Genomic DNA, 14,640 nt, shown 5'->3' on the forward strand with positions numbered 1-14,640 from the left:
CTGGATGGTGAATCATTAAATATCTGAAATTCTCGCGCATCAGCTTCGATATTATAACTCAGTTGTTAAAATCAATGCTAGCAAATATTTAGACACCAACTAAACTTGGTTCATTTCTGATGCATATTTCTTTTTTTACTTTTTTCCAATTGAAATCGAATTTTACAAAACAGTTTTTTGATGATAATTTCTACAAAAATAGAATTAACATTCATTTGCTAAGATAAACAATGTCAAATTTTTAAAAATTAACGAAATCGTTCGTATCTTTTCAGGAAGGTATGTCGGCGAAAAAAATTTGTATACCAAATCAAATAACATCATATGAAGATATTATTAATTGTACGTATTCCGATTTTTGAGCAACTTTAGAAATCGATTTCAAGATTTTGGCAATTTGATCATTTATTAAATTAGTACATATGTAATAAAATGATATTCAATTTTCCAAAATTGTATATAGTGCCAATAAATTTTACTGAAATAAATATAATGGGAATGATATAAAGTTTGTGACAAAATATTCATTTTTATACAAAGAAGCTATTCATTTTTAAACAACTATTTGAATATACCATCTGTATTATTAGATATTGATCAGATTTCAATATCTGAATAATTCAGCTTGAATTACTATTCTATAAAATCTGTTACACATGGATATATGGTGTTAGGAATCAATATTTTGATTATAAGATTAATACAAAAAAACTTTGGGATATTATTCTCATTTTGCAAAACACTTCAATTTGGAACGGAATAAATATATATTCAGCAATAATTAATTCTTTTTGCCGTTTGTAATTCTAGCAACATTCCAAAATGGAGGAGTTTTTTAAAAATAAAGAAAATTTTTATAGAAAAAAATCAAAGCAAAAAAATTTATTTTCAAACTATCTTTTTCAAACCTTTAATCATCAAAAACACAATTGTTAATATTCATTCTTTCTATTGTGCTATTCGAATAGTACGATTTATACGTTTTTTGCTAATTTATTAAATATGTCGAATCCGCGGAGGAGCGCTGTTGCAAAATGATCTATGATGTGTAGCGGTGTTTTGATAAAAAGAGGTCGGTCAACGTTGTTGAGTTTTTTCGGCAAACCCAAATTTTAGCTAAAAGTGACAGGGAAAAAAACGTTTAGTATTAAAAAAAAACCGATGAGAGCTTCGTTCGAAATATAGAGGGAACTGAGAATGCGCAACCATTCTCAGGGAATATTGGATGCTATTCCCGTTCCCTCTGTATGGAAAATTGAGGTTTTCAAAGGGAGTTAAAATAATATCAAATTTATACTAATTTACTTCAAAATACAAAAGTATTTGACAGCTAAAATTAGTTACTTTAGCAAGCCTATCAATACCCTTTTACGATTATTGTTACTTTTTCGAAATAAAAGTAAAAACAAATTTATACTAATTTACTTCAAAATACAAAAGTATTTGACAGCTAAAATTAGTTACTTTAGCAAGCCTATCAATGCCCTTTTACGATTATTGCTACTTTTTCGAAATAAAAGTAAAAACAAATTTATACTAATTTACTTCAAAATACAAAAGTATTTGACAGCTAAAATTAGTTACTTTAGCAAGCCTATCAATACCCTTTTACGATTATTGCTACTTTTTCGAAATAAAATAAATTTATTATCAAAAACCTTTTTTTTTCTTAGTAAAAATAAAAATGTTATTTTATATCAAGTTTTTATTCATAAATTTTTATAATGTTGTAAAATTTCATTAAAATTTACGTACATATTAAGGTACTTATCTTCTACATATATAATCTTCATTAGATATATACATGAAATAAAATTCATAAAACATTAAAAATCAAAAAATTAGATGAACCTTGGCAATTAAACTTTATTAAATAATAGTTGTTTATAAATTATATTATATTATTATTTAATATTATTTTGATAATGAAGATTTTATTTTGCAATAATATAAACGAAATTTTTTACCTTATGAACTTTTGATGGAAATATGCAAATTTAAAATAATAAAGAAAGCCGCGAGCGAATCGAGCGGCTTAGGTCTAAGATTTTGATTCAAATCTTTGCTTATATTCCTTAAATTCTTTATGAAACTCGCAACAGTTCCATAAAAAATTTTAAATTCTAAACTGTCGAAATTACCGATCGGTAATCACACCCTTCACGGGTGTGTCGCTTTTTACAGGTGTGTCACTTTTAGCTAAAATTACCCCTATTCAGTTTTTTCGACCTCATTATTTTTCTGATTTATCTGTTGCATTATATCAAGGGTACAATAATGCATGATATGTCACTGTTTTTATCTAAAAATTCCATAGTAAAACATCCATAACAAATTTTTCCAATCGAAAGAAAAATCGAAAAATTTTGAAATTTTTATAGAACAATATTGTGACCGAAAATTCATTCTCGTTGCATACATCTCATTAAGGTAAAATATTATCTGAAACCTCTCAATTTTATTGTTGTGGGAAGTATCTCAATTCCTTCAAAAAAATTGAAAAACTATTTAATTTTAAAAATATAATACTTTTAATTAGTTAATTAATTGGAGATATTTTTAAAAAATCACTTTTGATCATACTTTTGAGAACTTTAATTAAAAAAATATATTCAAAAATATCCAGGATATCAAGAGGGAATTGTGTTGCATGCTAAGATCAGTCATAATATAAACCTCTCAATTATATTGTTGTGGGAAGTATCTCAATTCCTTCAAAAAAATTGAAAAACTATTTAATTTTAAAAATATAATACTTTTAATTAGTTAATTAATTGGAGATATTTTTAAAAAATCACTTTTGATCATACTTTTGAGAACTTTAATTAAAAAATATATTCAAAAATATCCAGGATATCAAGAGGGAATTGTTCCTTATGAGGTATATAGTTATGATGTATACCTCATAAGGAACAATTCCCTCCTTAAAATGAGAAAACTTGTTCGAAATCGTTTATCATTTCGAACAAGTTTTCTCGTTTTAATAGGAAACTAAAGGCTATGAGGCACTGATTATATATTAGTGCCTCATAGCCTTTAGTTCCTAATAGATAGCTGGGGAACTTTCTCCAAATGATAAGTTATTCAGAGAAAGTTTCCCAGCTATCAAGAGGGAATTGTTCCTTATGAGGTATATAGTTATGATGTATACCTCATAAGGAACAATTCCCTCCTTAAAATCGTAGACATTTTTATACTTATTAATCAACCATTCAAAATCATATTCCTCTGAAAAGTTATTTTATTAAAAATTTAGAATTTTAATAAATATAGAGTTTGAATTTCATACAATACCTATATATTTTCAATAATGGAATTTGAAAACCATTCTCAAAAGTTCTCAGAAAACCTTTTTTTCATTAATTTTAAGAAATCTGAGTATTAAATTAAGTGATAAATTCGTTTGACACTACTTTAATTTTTAAATTCAAAAAATTATATGTGCTTCTTAAAATGACTCAAAAAATTTTATTATAAAATAATATATAATATTAAAAATCCCACAACATTTTTTTACTTTACATAATCGTACTTCCTCGACGATTAATTTCCACTCAATTTCTATCATTGACCGAACTTAGCATGCAACAGAATATTTTACTGAGATTGACTCAAATGGAACCAATGTGCAAGGAACTCTTGCCTCAGTTGGATATAATCAAAATTTCTATCTTTATTGGACTCCATTAGATGGAACTTCAACACAGAATATCACAGCAGTATTTGATTATGAAAAAATCAAAGAAGGAGATAATTGGACACTATTTGAGCCATTTTGCTTCGATTGTTCAAAACTTGGAAGATTTGAATTTTCAGAAAATCCTTACAGCATCAAAATTAATATCAATAATAACAAATTATTCAGAACATTCCAAATAACTGAAACAGAATTGATACCATTAACGATTTTAATTGAACAATTACTATTAAATGGCATTGCAGTCCCTTCTGTGTCATCCAGGTACTCGTTAGAGTTTTACAAAGGTGCACACTATGGAACATACGCATTTATTCCTGCTCATATCCAACTAAATGACAGATTATTTAAAAATCTCGAAGAATTGTGGAATAATGTATTAAAATTCTTTGAAAAACTAATGATTCATCTAGATGCAAGCCATGCAATACCATCAGACCCTGCATTTCCTATCAATACCGCAGCAAGAGCAGTACATTTGCGAGTTATCGAAAAAATTAACGATTACATCAATAATATACCTGTTTACGCGGATATTACGAAAGAGAGCTATGCAGAAGCCTTCGATTCTGCAGGAAAACTTAAAAATCCTTCAGAATTTAAACTTCGATTATTCCATAGCAACAAAGACCAAGATTTATTACCCGAATTGATTCCATTTGCCATGAACGTCTATCCCCTTGATAGTACAAAGCAAGAAAGAGAAGAAATTTACAAAAAATTAACCAAAGAATTTTATTCTTTGCAAGAACAAGTCAAATTAATACAGCAACCGCAAATAGATGGCAACAGTAAGCTATTCTCCACATTCAGAGTCATAGATCATGATGTTGCCCGTACTGATCGTTTAAATCCAGCTTTTAAGAACGATAACAGTCCCGGATTGTTAATCCTTAGTGATTTTCTTAAGATGTATGCCGTATACAACCCTCCCATTTCCTATTTGCAGGGCATGAACGACTTATTTGTTCCATTTATTACCACATTTATTCCGAAATGGGGCGATGACGGGACACCACTCGATAAAGATGGGAATACGCTTGATTACGAACCGATTAAGCCCATGATCTTCTGGTGTTACGAGTCAATGCTCATAAATACTCAACAAATTAAGTTGTTGGAGAACGTAACAGGTCATTGCGGTCATATTGCTGAACAAGTTGAAGAGATATTGAACAAAGTATCACCATTGTGTTCGATTTGGCTAAGAAGACACAACTTACAAGGTTTACTTTGGTGTTTTTCTGATTTTGTCCTTTTGTTTAAGAGGTCATTTGATGACATTTGGACAACATGGATGCAGTTTAACGCTTGTGAAGAACCAGACAGATTCCTTTTGTACTTTATCACTGCTGTTTTGATTGCTTCTTTCGATAGTTACTTGCTAATGACTGACATCACAATGACATCGATGATGGAAGCTTTTCCGAGGGTTTTGGCAACTCTTTTGCCAGTAAATATCGGAAAGATAGCACTCTGGATACAGGAATACTACGCTGTGACAAATAAGGAAGTCAAGAAACAAAATTTGGAACTACCTAATTTTGAGTTTTTCAAACCTGATTGGAATTAGAATATATATATATTTTTCTTTGTATATAAGTAAAATTGTTTTTATTTTAAGAATATTTAATGGTGCACTTACCACTTTTTGACAAGCTCTTACAAAATCAACAAATCCTTGTTTTAATAGTAAAACGCCATAATAGCTGCATCCGTTATTACACAGTGGTTTTTTAATATCATCTTTTCGCATAATCAATTGAGACGTAAAGTTAGCGATGTCAAAAAAATTGAGCGAGCGAGTTTAAATTTTGTTTTACAATATGCTTCACGCCAGTCGTTAGATAAACTTATACTTTAAAAAGAGGGATAACCTTTCGACTGATGCTTCTAAAGGAAGCATACATATTAATTTCGATCTTTTGTTACTTCTCTAAATCTGGATAATAAATTAATTTCAAAAAAAACATGATCAATCGATAACAAATTCAATAATAAATTTTTATCTACTGTAATCTTCAAGTAAAGTTTTTGATTATTTTGAAAAAAAAATCATAATATCAAGAAGTAATAAACAAATAAATAAAAAAGCAGAATGGGGAGAGGAAAATAAAAGGAAAAAGGTGGAAAAGAAAGAAAAAGGAAAAACTAATATAGGGCAAAATTCATATTAGATGGTTTTAACTTGTGCCGTTCATGGACAGAGATGGCCATATGGTGGAGGGGCTAGTTCTGCCTCTGGAAGCCCGAAATTTTTTAGGAGATTTTTTATTTCGGAGGGACTTTTCCCAGATTTTGAATTTATCAACCGGATACAGCCATCTTAAGTTATATTCTTTAATTGTGAGCAAAATTTCGATTTCTGATATTTTTCAGATTTTTTGTAAAGTTACAAAATTTTTAAAATGAGTCAAGGTCTTACTCTGGATTTCGAATACATTGGTGCTCACATCGATGATTACATTCGAAATGAAAATCTTTTTGATACATTCGATCTCGAAGACATCAAAAAAATCATGAGATATTCCAAATTAACTACAACTCAGTTCGTTTCTCTTCTCAAACAATCATCACCAACTATCAGTGCCAACAAATTATATAGATGTACACGAAATGCGAAGGTTACAATCCAAAACATCGACGAGGTCTTTTCAATTCTTAAATCAGTCAAAAAATACATGAAATTCAATATATTTGATGGTATCATTGATTTTTTAGAGGTAAATAATAATGAAACGCGTAATCCTACAGAGGAAATCACAAAACCTCAAGAACAAATCCAATCATTTCAAATTGAACAGAATCGAACACAAGAAAGCATCAATCATTCACGAGATCTTTTAACTAAAATCTCATCACTTAAGAAATCTCATAATTTTGATAGTGTTTACCAATTCTTTGAAGAACTTTCTTCTAAAAGCAATGGCAAAATGATTTCAAAGGCTTGTGAAGAAGGACTTTGGAAAAAGACAACAGAGTATGAAAAGAATGTACTTCATATTGCAAGTGAAAAAGGAAATCTTAATCTTATCAAATCACTTATTGAATGTGGCTGTGATAAAGAAACAAAGTCTAAATATGGATCTACTCCACTCATTCATGCATCATGAGAAGGTCATCTTGAAGTTGTTAAATATCTTATCTCAGTTGGAGCTGATAAAGTAGCAAAGGATAATGATAGAAAAACTCCACTCATTTCTGCATCAAAGAATGGTCATCTTGAAGTTGTTAAATATCTTATCTCAGTTGGAGCTGATAAAGAAGCAAAGGATAATGTTGGATGGACTCCACTCATTTATGCATCAAGATATGGTCAACTTGAAGTTGTCAAATATCTTATCTCTATTGATGCTGATAAAGAAGCAAAGACTATAGGAGGAAGCACTGCACTCTCAGTGGCAAAAGGTATGACAAGAAATTATCTAATATCTATTGGAGCCAAGTAATCTAATCAGAAATTTACCTAAAAATACAACATCGCTAGTTGATTCAAATTTTTTTATCAGAGCACAGGGTAATAATAGTTTGAAATCTTTGAGACATTGCTGACCACTTTGACATTATATTCATCAGATATGGGTTTGGCAAGAGATGAATAAGACTTTGCATAGCCATTATTATACAGAATGATATCAAAAAATATCATTTATAATGTTTTGGAAGATATTTCTTTGAATTAATCAATTCTGTTTTGATCATATTGTAAATCTTGTTTAATTCTTCATCATTTTCCGTTTTTAACAGATATAATGCATTATATAGATCGATGTAATATTTACAGATACTTGGCAATTCACTATTGTTAATTGAATGCCTTGATCGGGCATTAAAATTCAATTAAAGGTTTTATTTTAAGGATGCATTTACATTTTTCTGACATTCTCTAAATTTTTTGACACGCAAGCTTTATATCCCAATACTCTACCGTCAAAAGTTAATATTTTGGTCAGGAGAAAGTAAATATACATCATTATATAGTATCTAATATTATTGCTATACTTTTCTGCTATTAAAATAAAGATATATTAATTTTTTTTCATAGCATGTCAGAAAGTGGTAAGTGCACCCTTAAGGCTTCAAAAATATTTAAGGGTTCACTTACCACTTTCTGACATTCTCTCAATTTTTTGACATCCAAGCTTTAAGGGTGCACTTACCACTTTCTGACATTCTCTCAAATTTCTTGCTTAAGGTTTTATTTTCTATGACTCTTCGCGCCCGTATATCTCTTTTTGAGAGAGTGTCAGAAAGTGGTAAGTGCACCCTTAAATCACAATTTTCTAAGGTAAAAATGTTAATATTTTTTGGTCGGGAAAAAGTTATTATAAATCTTTATATAATGCGTTGTATGATTGTTATACTTTTTTGCTATTATAATAAAGATATTTATCATCCTTAATAATAAAAGCAAGAATATTTAAAGATTTTGCGTCTCAAGGGTGTACACTTACCACTATTTGACTATGGATGTAGTAACTATCGAAAGAAGCAATAGTTGCAGGTCGGATTCTATGAAAACCTGTATGTATTCTATTGTAATTTATCATCGAAAGAATATATCATGGTACACTGACCACACCTGAAATCCAAGAGTTGTGACATCCGTATTTTTGACATTCTTTTAATTCTTGGTATTCTAGCTTTATATCACAATTATCTATGATAAAAAGTTAATATTTTTGGAAAAAAATATTTACTACATAGTTACTAATATGGCTGTTAAATTTTGAAAACTTTTTGACACTAAAAATTTTGGCCTTTCAAAGTTTTTGACATTGTGGGGTTTTGTGTCAGTAATCACTCAATTTATAACAATTTTTTGACGACTTTAGAAATATTGACATCAAAGGTAAGGTAAGTACATCTTAAATTTAGATTAGAAAGGCTTGATAATGATCGCGATTCCTCTGGATTTATTTGTTACATTTTGATTAGCACCCATAGAGGTAAGATATTTTATAACTTCATTATGACCGTATGATTTTGCATAAGATAGTGGAGTATTCCCATAATTATCTTTAGCTTCTTTATCAGCTCCAACAGAGATGAGATATTTAACACTTTCAAGTTTACCATTCTTTGATGCTCAAATGAGTGGTGTTCCTCCAGTTTTATCTTTTGCTTCTTTATCAGCACCAACAGAGATAAGATATTTAATGACTTCAAGATTGCCATTTAATGATGCAAAAAGAAGTGGAGTATTTTCATAATTATCCTCTGCTTCTTTATCAGCTCCAACTGAGATAAGATATTTAACAACTTCAAGATTGCCACTAAATGATGCACAAATGAGTGGAGTATTTCCATAATTATTCTTTGCTTCTTTATCGGCTCCAACTGAGATAAGATATTTAACAAGTTCAAGTCGATTATTTTGTGATGCAATAATCAGTGGTGTATTTTTTTCAGCATTCATTGATTCTTTATTACAACCACATTCAATGAGAGATTTAACAAGTCTGGGATTTCCTTTTTCGCATGCTACATGAAGTACATTATTCTGTTTATAAGCATATTGAGATTGTTGTGTATCGGTCCTTCTCCATAGCCCTGATTCACAAGTTTTTGAAATTAATTTTTGATTTCCATTATTAGAAAGTCGATCAAGAAAATTGTAGACACTTTTAAAATCATTAAAAGCATTAAGTATTTCTTCAATATCATTATTGTCTCCATTGGTATTTTGACTGAGTTGAGATATTTAGTGATTTAATCTCTTTGTCACTTTGTTCTTTTTGATTTGAAACCGTTTGTAATTCTGTTTGGAGTTGTTCTTTTTGATTTGAAACCGTTTGTAAATCTGTTTGGAGTTGTTCTTTTTGATTTTTAATAGTTTGTAATTCTGTTTGGAGTTGTTCTTTTTGATTTTTAATAGTTTGTAATTCTGTTTGGAGTTGTTCTTTTTGATTTTTAATAGTTTGTAATTCTGTTTGGAGTTGTTCTTTTTGATTTTTAACAGTTTGTAATTCTGTTTGGAGTTGTTCTTTTTGATTTTTAACAGTTTGTAAGTCTGTTTGGAATTGTTGTTTTTGATTTTTAACAGTTTGTAATTCTGTTTGGAATTGTTCTTTTTGATTTTTAACAGTTTGTAAGTCTGTTTGGAATTGTTGTTTTTGATTTTTAACAGTTTGTAAGTCTGTTTGGAGTTGTTGTATTTGTTCGGCTGAATCAGACATCTCATGTTGTATCCGTTTCAAAATATCAATTACGCCATCAAGTATTCCAAGTTTCAAGTATCTCTTGATACATTTCAGAAGAGAAACAACTTCTTCGAAATTTTGAATAGAAACATTTGTTTTTCTAGTACATTTGTATAAATCATTTGTCTTAATTGTATATGGCGATTGCTTGAGAAGATTAATGAAGTCATTTGCTGTCAAATGTGAAAGTTTTAGGATTTTTATGATATCTTCTGTTTCTAACACACTAAAAAGTTTATCATCGTTAATGTAATCGTCCAAGTGAGCTGCAATATATTCAAAATCCTGAACTATTTCTTCGCTCATTAGAATATACAAAATTGAATACTTTACAAATTTTTAAAAAACGTGAAAAATTCTACACTATATTTCAGTTAGTATTCTTGTTCTTAATTTCGAAACAATTCATTCCAAATTTTTATTTTGACTTTACAATTTACATGTCATTTTATTTTACTAATAACGTACACTAAAAATGGATTTTCCAACTATTGATAATCCATTTTATAGGGAAAGTTTACGTCCACTAAAACCTACTGCCCAGCAACTTAATGATAAACGCTATAAACCAACTGTTGAAGCAATTTACTTACGCAGAAGCGAACAACCTGAATATAATGTTCCTATCTTACCGAAGGAAGGACGTATTCAAGTACCAGTTCGTGATGGAAAACCAGGTGATCCAAATAGACACGCGGCAAGAGCAATTAAACAAGATGAAAAACAAGATGAATTTTTCGAATTTCAAGAATATGAACGACAATATAATGAATTAAGATTACGCATTGCTGCTATTCGTGAAAAGTCCAAAATGTATCCTGTTTGGGCAAATGATAATCCATCAATTCCTGCATCTTTAAATCGAAAATTCGGCGACTTAAATCAACAACTCTTCGCACTCAAAAAATGCTTTGTTTCTCCAGAAGAAATCATGCTTGACAATACAGCTGCTTTAATTCAGCGATTTTGGAGATCAAAATTACGAAAAAATACATTACGAAAAGCTATGGAAGCAATTCACAATTACAAAGTTCGTGAACTTCAGCAGACACATCGTTCTTTGAACTCATGGCTTGCTCAAATGGAGTATTCAGATTCCAGAGCTCAGCAATTCCGTTTTCGCTCTATTTCTAAAGTCTCCAAGTATGCATCCAAGCAATGGATCAAATGGGCTGAACGTGAAGCCTACCAGACAAACAGAAACGAATCAAAAGCTTTAGATCTCCAACAAAAGCTCACAGAGAAGCGTCATAAGCGCGCTTTAGTACAATGGAAAGAAATAGCTATGGGACCAAGATCCCGCAAAGCCATGGCCAAGTGGCGTACTTCCATGGTTCCGAAAATGAAAGCCGAATTAGAGAAAGTTGGTCGGGAAGCCCCACAAGAATACATACCACTTGTCTCAGCCTATGTCGAACTCCGCAACCAACATTCATTTCTGTTCAACTTTTTCATTGCATGGCACGCAAGATTTCATTCCAAGTCCCTGCGCGAGACTGTATCAGACAGGAACGCGGCCATTCTCTATAAGAAGCACTGCCTTACACGCACGTTCAAGTTCTGGCTCACAAATGTCCGTCAAACGAAAGAATTTCTCAAAACCAAAGAGAAATGGGACAGATACATCAAACTCTCCGCAGCCAGCACCAGCAAAGGATGGCTGTTGTCCGCGCGTTAGTCACAAAGTGGCACGCGTACAGCAGAGACAGAGTTATCCTCAGACACAAGAGAAAGTCAAATGATGAAAAATTGACACGTGGCACTTTTATCGCTTGGAAAGATACGACACAGAAGCACAGGGAGATGAAGATGAAAGCAATTGAGATGTGGAAACGCCACATACAAGATCCGAAAGTTGCCGTTTTCAGGAAATGGAGAATTTACGCGATCAAAAAACGTGCTCAACATCAAATGGACAATTTATTGTTCCAAAGCGGCCAACAGTGGAGAGCTCGACGTGTTCTTGATGAGGCATTTGCTAAATGGCAACTTGCCTACGGAAAGAACAAAAACGCTCGAGCAGGAAAAGCTTTGGAACAAAGGAAATGGTATCTCCAATCGACCAAACAAAACACGACGATGCTCAGCGCGGAATACGCAAAAGAAAGAGAGAAAATTGCAGCGATTGAGAAGAATTTGGGTGATGTCACAACACAGTTCATCCAAACAGAAGATGAAATCGCCAGATTGGAAGATGTCACGACCACTTGGAAGATTGCTTTGCACGCAATGAAGATGGAATACATCAGATTGGCAACAATTGTTGAAAAATGTGCAACATCAAGTGTCAGGAAGCAGAGAAGAATGTCTGATGATGATTTCTACGAGAGAATCAACAATGACGACAGATACATGCAAGGTTCCAAATCAAGACTCAACAACTTCAAGACTGCGGACAGAGTTGTTGGTAAATGGGAAAGAAGAAACTCTGATCCTGAAATTAATCCTCAGGAATACGTCGATTTGAAGCCACCACTGGATGACGCAATCATACAACTCCTTCAATTGGACAAAGATATATAATCTATTTAATATTGTTTCGTTTTATTTATAAATCTATTGTTAGATAAATTCAAAAATTAAATTTTATTTTCAAAGATTTTACCACGAAAATAACAAACTTAATGTTAAACGTGAATTTTTCCATTCATAGATTAGTTTATAATGCCTTAGGTACTAATTTTACAGATTGAAGATATTATTTATTTTTTTTTTCATGATGGCCTAAGCGTTCAATTATCCAAGAGAATTGAAAAGTTTACACAGAGGATTGAAAATTGTATTAAAAACGGCCACTTGATTTTTCAATCTAAAGATATCAATACTACCAATTATTTTTTACTTATATAAGAGGTCTTATTTCTGGATTTGGACAATAAATTTCATGCTTCTTGCAAAAATCGATAGTTGTTTGTACAGGATTTGCATTATATGGCTCTGGTTCTACAGGGTCTATTTCTGGAAGCTCTCCAATATCTGCCCATAGCTTTGTCCAGTCTTCCTTGAGAAGTGAAGGATTTTCCATGAATTTTCCTGTAGATTTAAGAATTTGGATCCATCTTCCGCTATATTTCAAAGGACCGAGTTTCCCATCCACATCAGCAACTATAAACCAATCATTGCGCGTTGGTTTTGGAAGAGCAAGGAAATTCGTATTTTGATTAATTTGAGCACGGAAAACAATATGATGATGAGATGCAAACCAAGTGGATGGTTTGAGATGATCTATAAGCTTCAAACCCATTGGCAATCCAAAGAGATTTTTTTATCTGATTCAATTAAATCTGGCCTTCTGTTTTGAAGGTATTTTCCTCCAAATTTCAATGGAATTTTTGATGGCCAATCATGAGAAAGCATAATTTGAGTTGTTTTAAGACCAAAGAGTTGGAAATCTGAGAAAGCACGAAAGCATATGCTGAATGCATATCCAATTTTTCTGAGTGGGAATTCTTCATTAACTGGATCATAATAGTTAGATTCTTTATACAATCCACTTATTCCTGAAATTAAAATATCGCCAACAATGACATGAGCAGCACGACCTATATAAAAACAGTTTGGAGCAACCCATCCACCGAATGGGAGTTGATGGAATAAATCTGATGCTTCATGATTGCCACCAATAATTATTGTTAAACAAGGCAATGACCTTTCACCATTATAAATCTTATAAAATGATCCTAATATATGATACTTTTGTGGTGCAGTAAATGATTTCATATCCTCTTCATTACGGAATGTTTCGCAATCACCTGTTACCAAAATCAGCTCAATTTTATTACCATCTTCGATCAGGGCATTAACCGTATCAATGAGCTTATCCCATTCACCATGAAGACAGCCTGTTACAAAGACTTTCATACAAATGATTTTTGCCTCATTTAATTTAAAAAAATATCTTGGACTAAATTTTCAAAATATGATCGAAAATTGTAGTTATGTTGCATGCTAAGATCAGTCATAATGTAAACCTCTCAATTTTATTGTTGTGGGAAGTATCTCAATTCCTTCAAAAAAATTGAAAAACTATTTAATTTTAAAAATATAATACTTTTAATTAGTTAATTAATTGGAGATATTTTTAAAAAAATCACTTTTGATCATACTTTTGAGAACTTTAATTAAAAAAATATATTCAAAAATATCCAGGATATCAAGAGGGAATTGTTCCTTATGAGGTATATAGTTATGATGTATACCTCATAAGGAACAATTCCCTCCTTAAAATGAGAAACTTGTTCGAAATCGTTTATCATTTCGAACAAGTTTTCTCGTTTTTAATAGGAAACTAAAGGCTATGAGGCACTGATTATATATTAGTGCCTCATAGCCTTTAGTTCCTAATAGATAGCTGGGGAACTTTCTCCAAATGATAAGTTATTCAGAGAAAGTTTCCCAGCTATCAAGAGGGAATTGTTCCTTATGAGGTATATAGTTATGATGTATACCTCATAAGGAACAATTCCCTCCTTAAAATCGTAGACAATTTTATACTTATTAATCAACCATTCAAAATCATATTCCTCTGAAAAGTTATTTTATTAAAAATTTAGAATTTTAATAAATATAGAGTTTGAATTTCATACAATACCTATATATTTTCAATAATGGAATTTGAAAACCATTCTCAAAAGTTCTCAGAAAACCTTTTTTTCATTAATTTTAAGAAATCTGAGTATTAAATTAAGTGATAAATTCGTTTGACACTACTTTAATTTTTAAATTCAAAAAATTATATGT

The 14,640-nt window shown here is 30.9% G+C and overlaps 3 protein-coding genes across 3 annotated transcripts, besides 7 other annotated features; 1 reads left to right on the forward strand and 2 right to left on the reverse strand.

Moving 5' to 3' along the window:
- Nucleotides 1-1,099: part of a mobile genetic element that runs on past the window's edge.
- Nucleotides 1,099-2,217: a mobile genetic element.
- Nucleotides 2,218-5,326: 3,109 nt separating this feature from the next.
- Nucleotides 5,327-5,354: a mobile genetic element.
- Nucleotides 5,355-5,605: 251 nt separating this feature from the next.
- On the forward strand, nt 5,606-7,704 carry TVAGG3_0528710 (protein ubiquitination; the record flags this gene model as incomplete). The annotated part of the gene is made up of 1 exon (XM_001583941.2): nt 6,187-6,810. A coding segment is annotated over one exon (624 nt), but the record flags the coding sequence as incomplete, so codon positions are not given.
- A 36-nt stretch (nt 7,705-7,740) lies between these two features.
- Nucleotides 7,741-7,772: a mobile genetic element.
- Nucleotides 7,773-7,786: 14 nt separating this feature from the next.
- Nucleotides 7,787-7,819: a mobile genetic element.
- Nucleotides 7,820-7,841: 22 nt separating this feature from the next.
- Nucleotides 7,842-7,874: a mobile genetic element.
- Nucleotides 7,847-7,969: a mobile genetic element.
- An 817-nt stretch (nt 7,970-8,786) lies between these two features.
- On the reverse strand, nt 8,787-9,116 carry TVAGG3_0528770 (ankyrin repeat protein family; the record flags this gene model as incomplete). Its single annotated transcript, XM_001583942.1, has 1 exon — nt 8,787-9,116. The coding sequence occupies one exon, from the start codon at nt 9,114-9,116 to the stop codon at nt 8,787-8,789; it is 330 nt and encodes a 109-aa protein (XP_001583992.1).
- A 247-nt stretch (nt 9,117-9,363) lies between these two features.
- TVAGG3_0528760 (ankyrin repeats (many copies)-containing protein) lies at nt 9,364-10,206 on the reverse strand (the record flags this gene model as incomplete). Its single annotated transcript, XM_001583943.1, has 1 exon — nt 9,364-10,206. The coding sequence occupies one exon, from the start codon at nt 10,204-10,206 to the stop codon at nt 9,364-9,366; it is 843 nt and encodes a 280-aa protein (XP_001583993.1).
- Nucleotides 10,207-14,640: the final 4,434 nt, after the last annotated feature.

Source organism: Trichomonas vaginalis, chromosome II, assembly GCF_026262505.1.
Source record: "Trichomonas vaginalis G3 chromosome II, whole genome shotgun sequence".
In the NCBI taxonomy this organism is placed as follows: Eukaryota; Parabasalia; order Trichomonadida; family Trichomonadidae; genus Trichomonas; species Trichomonas vaginalis.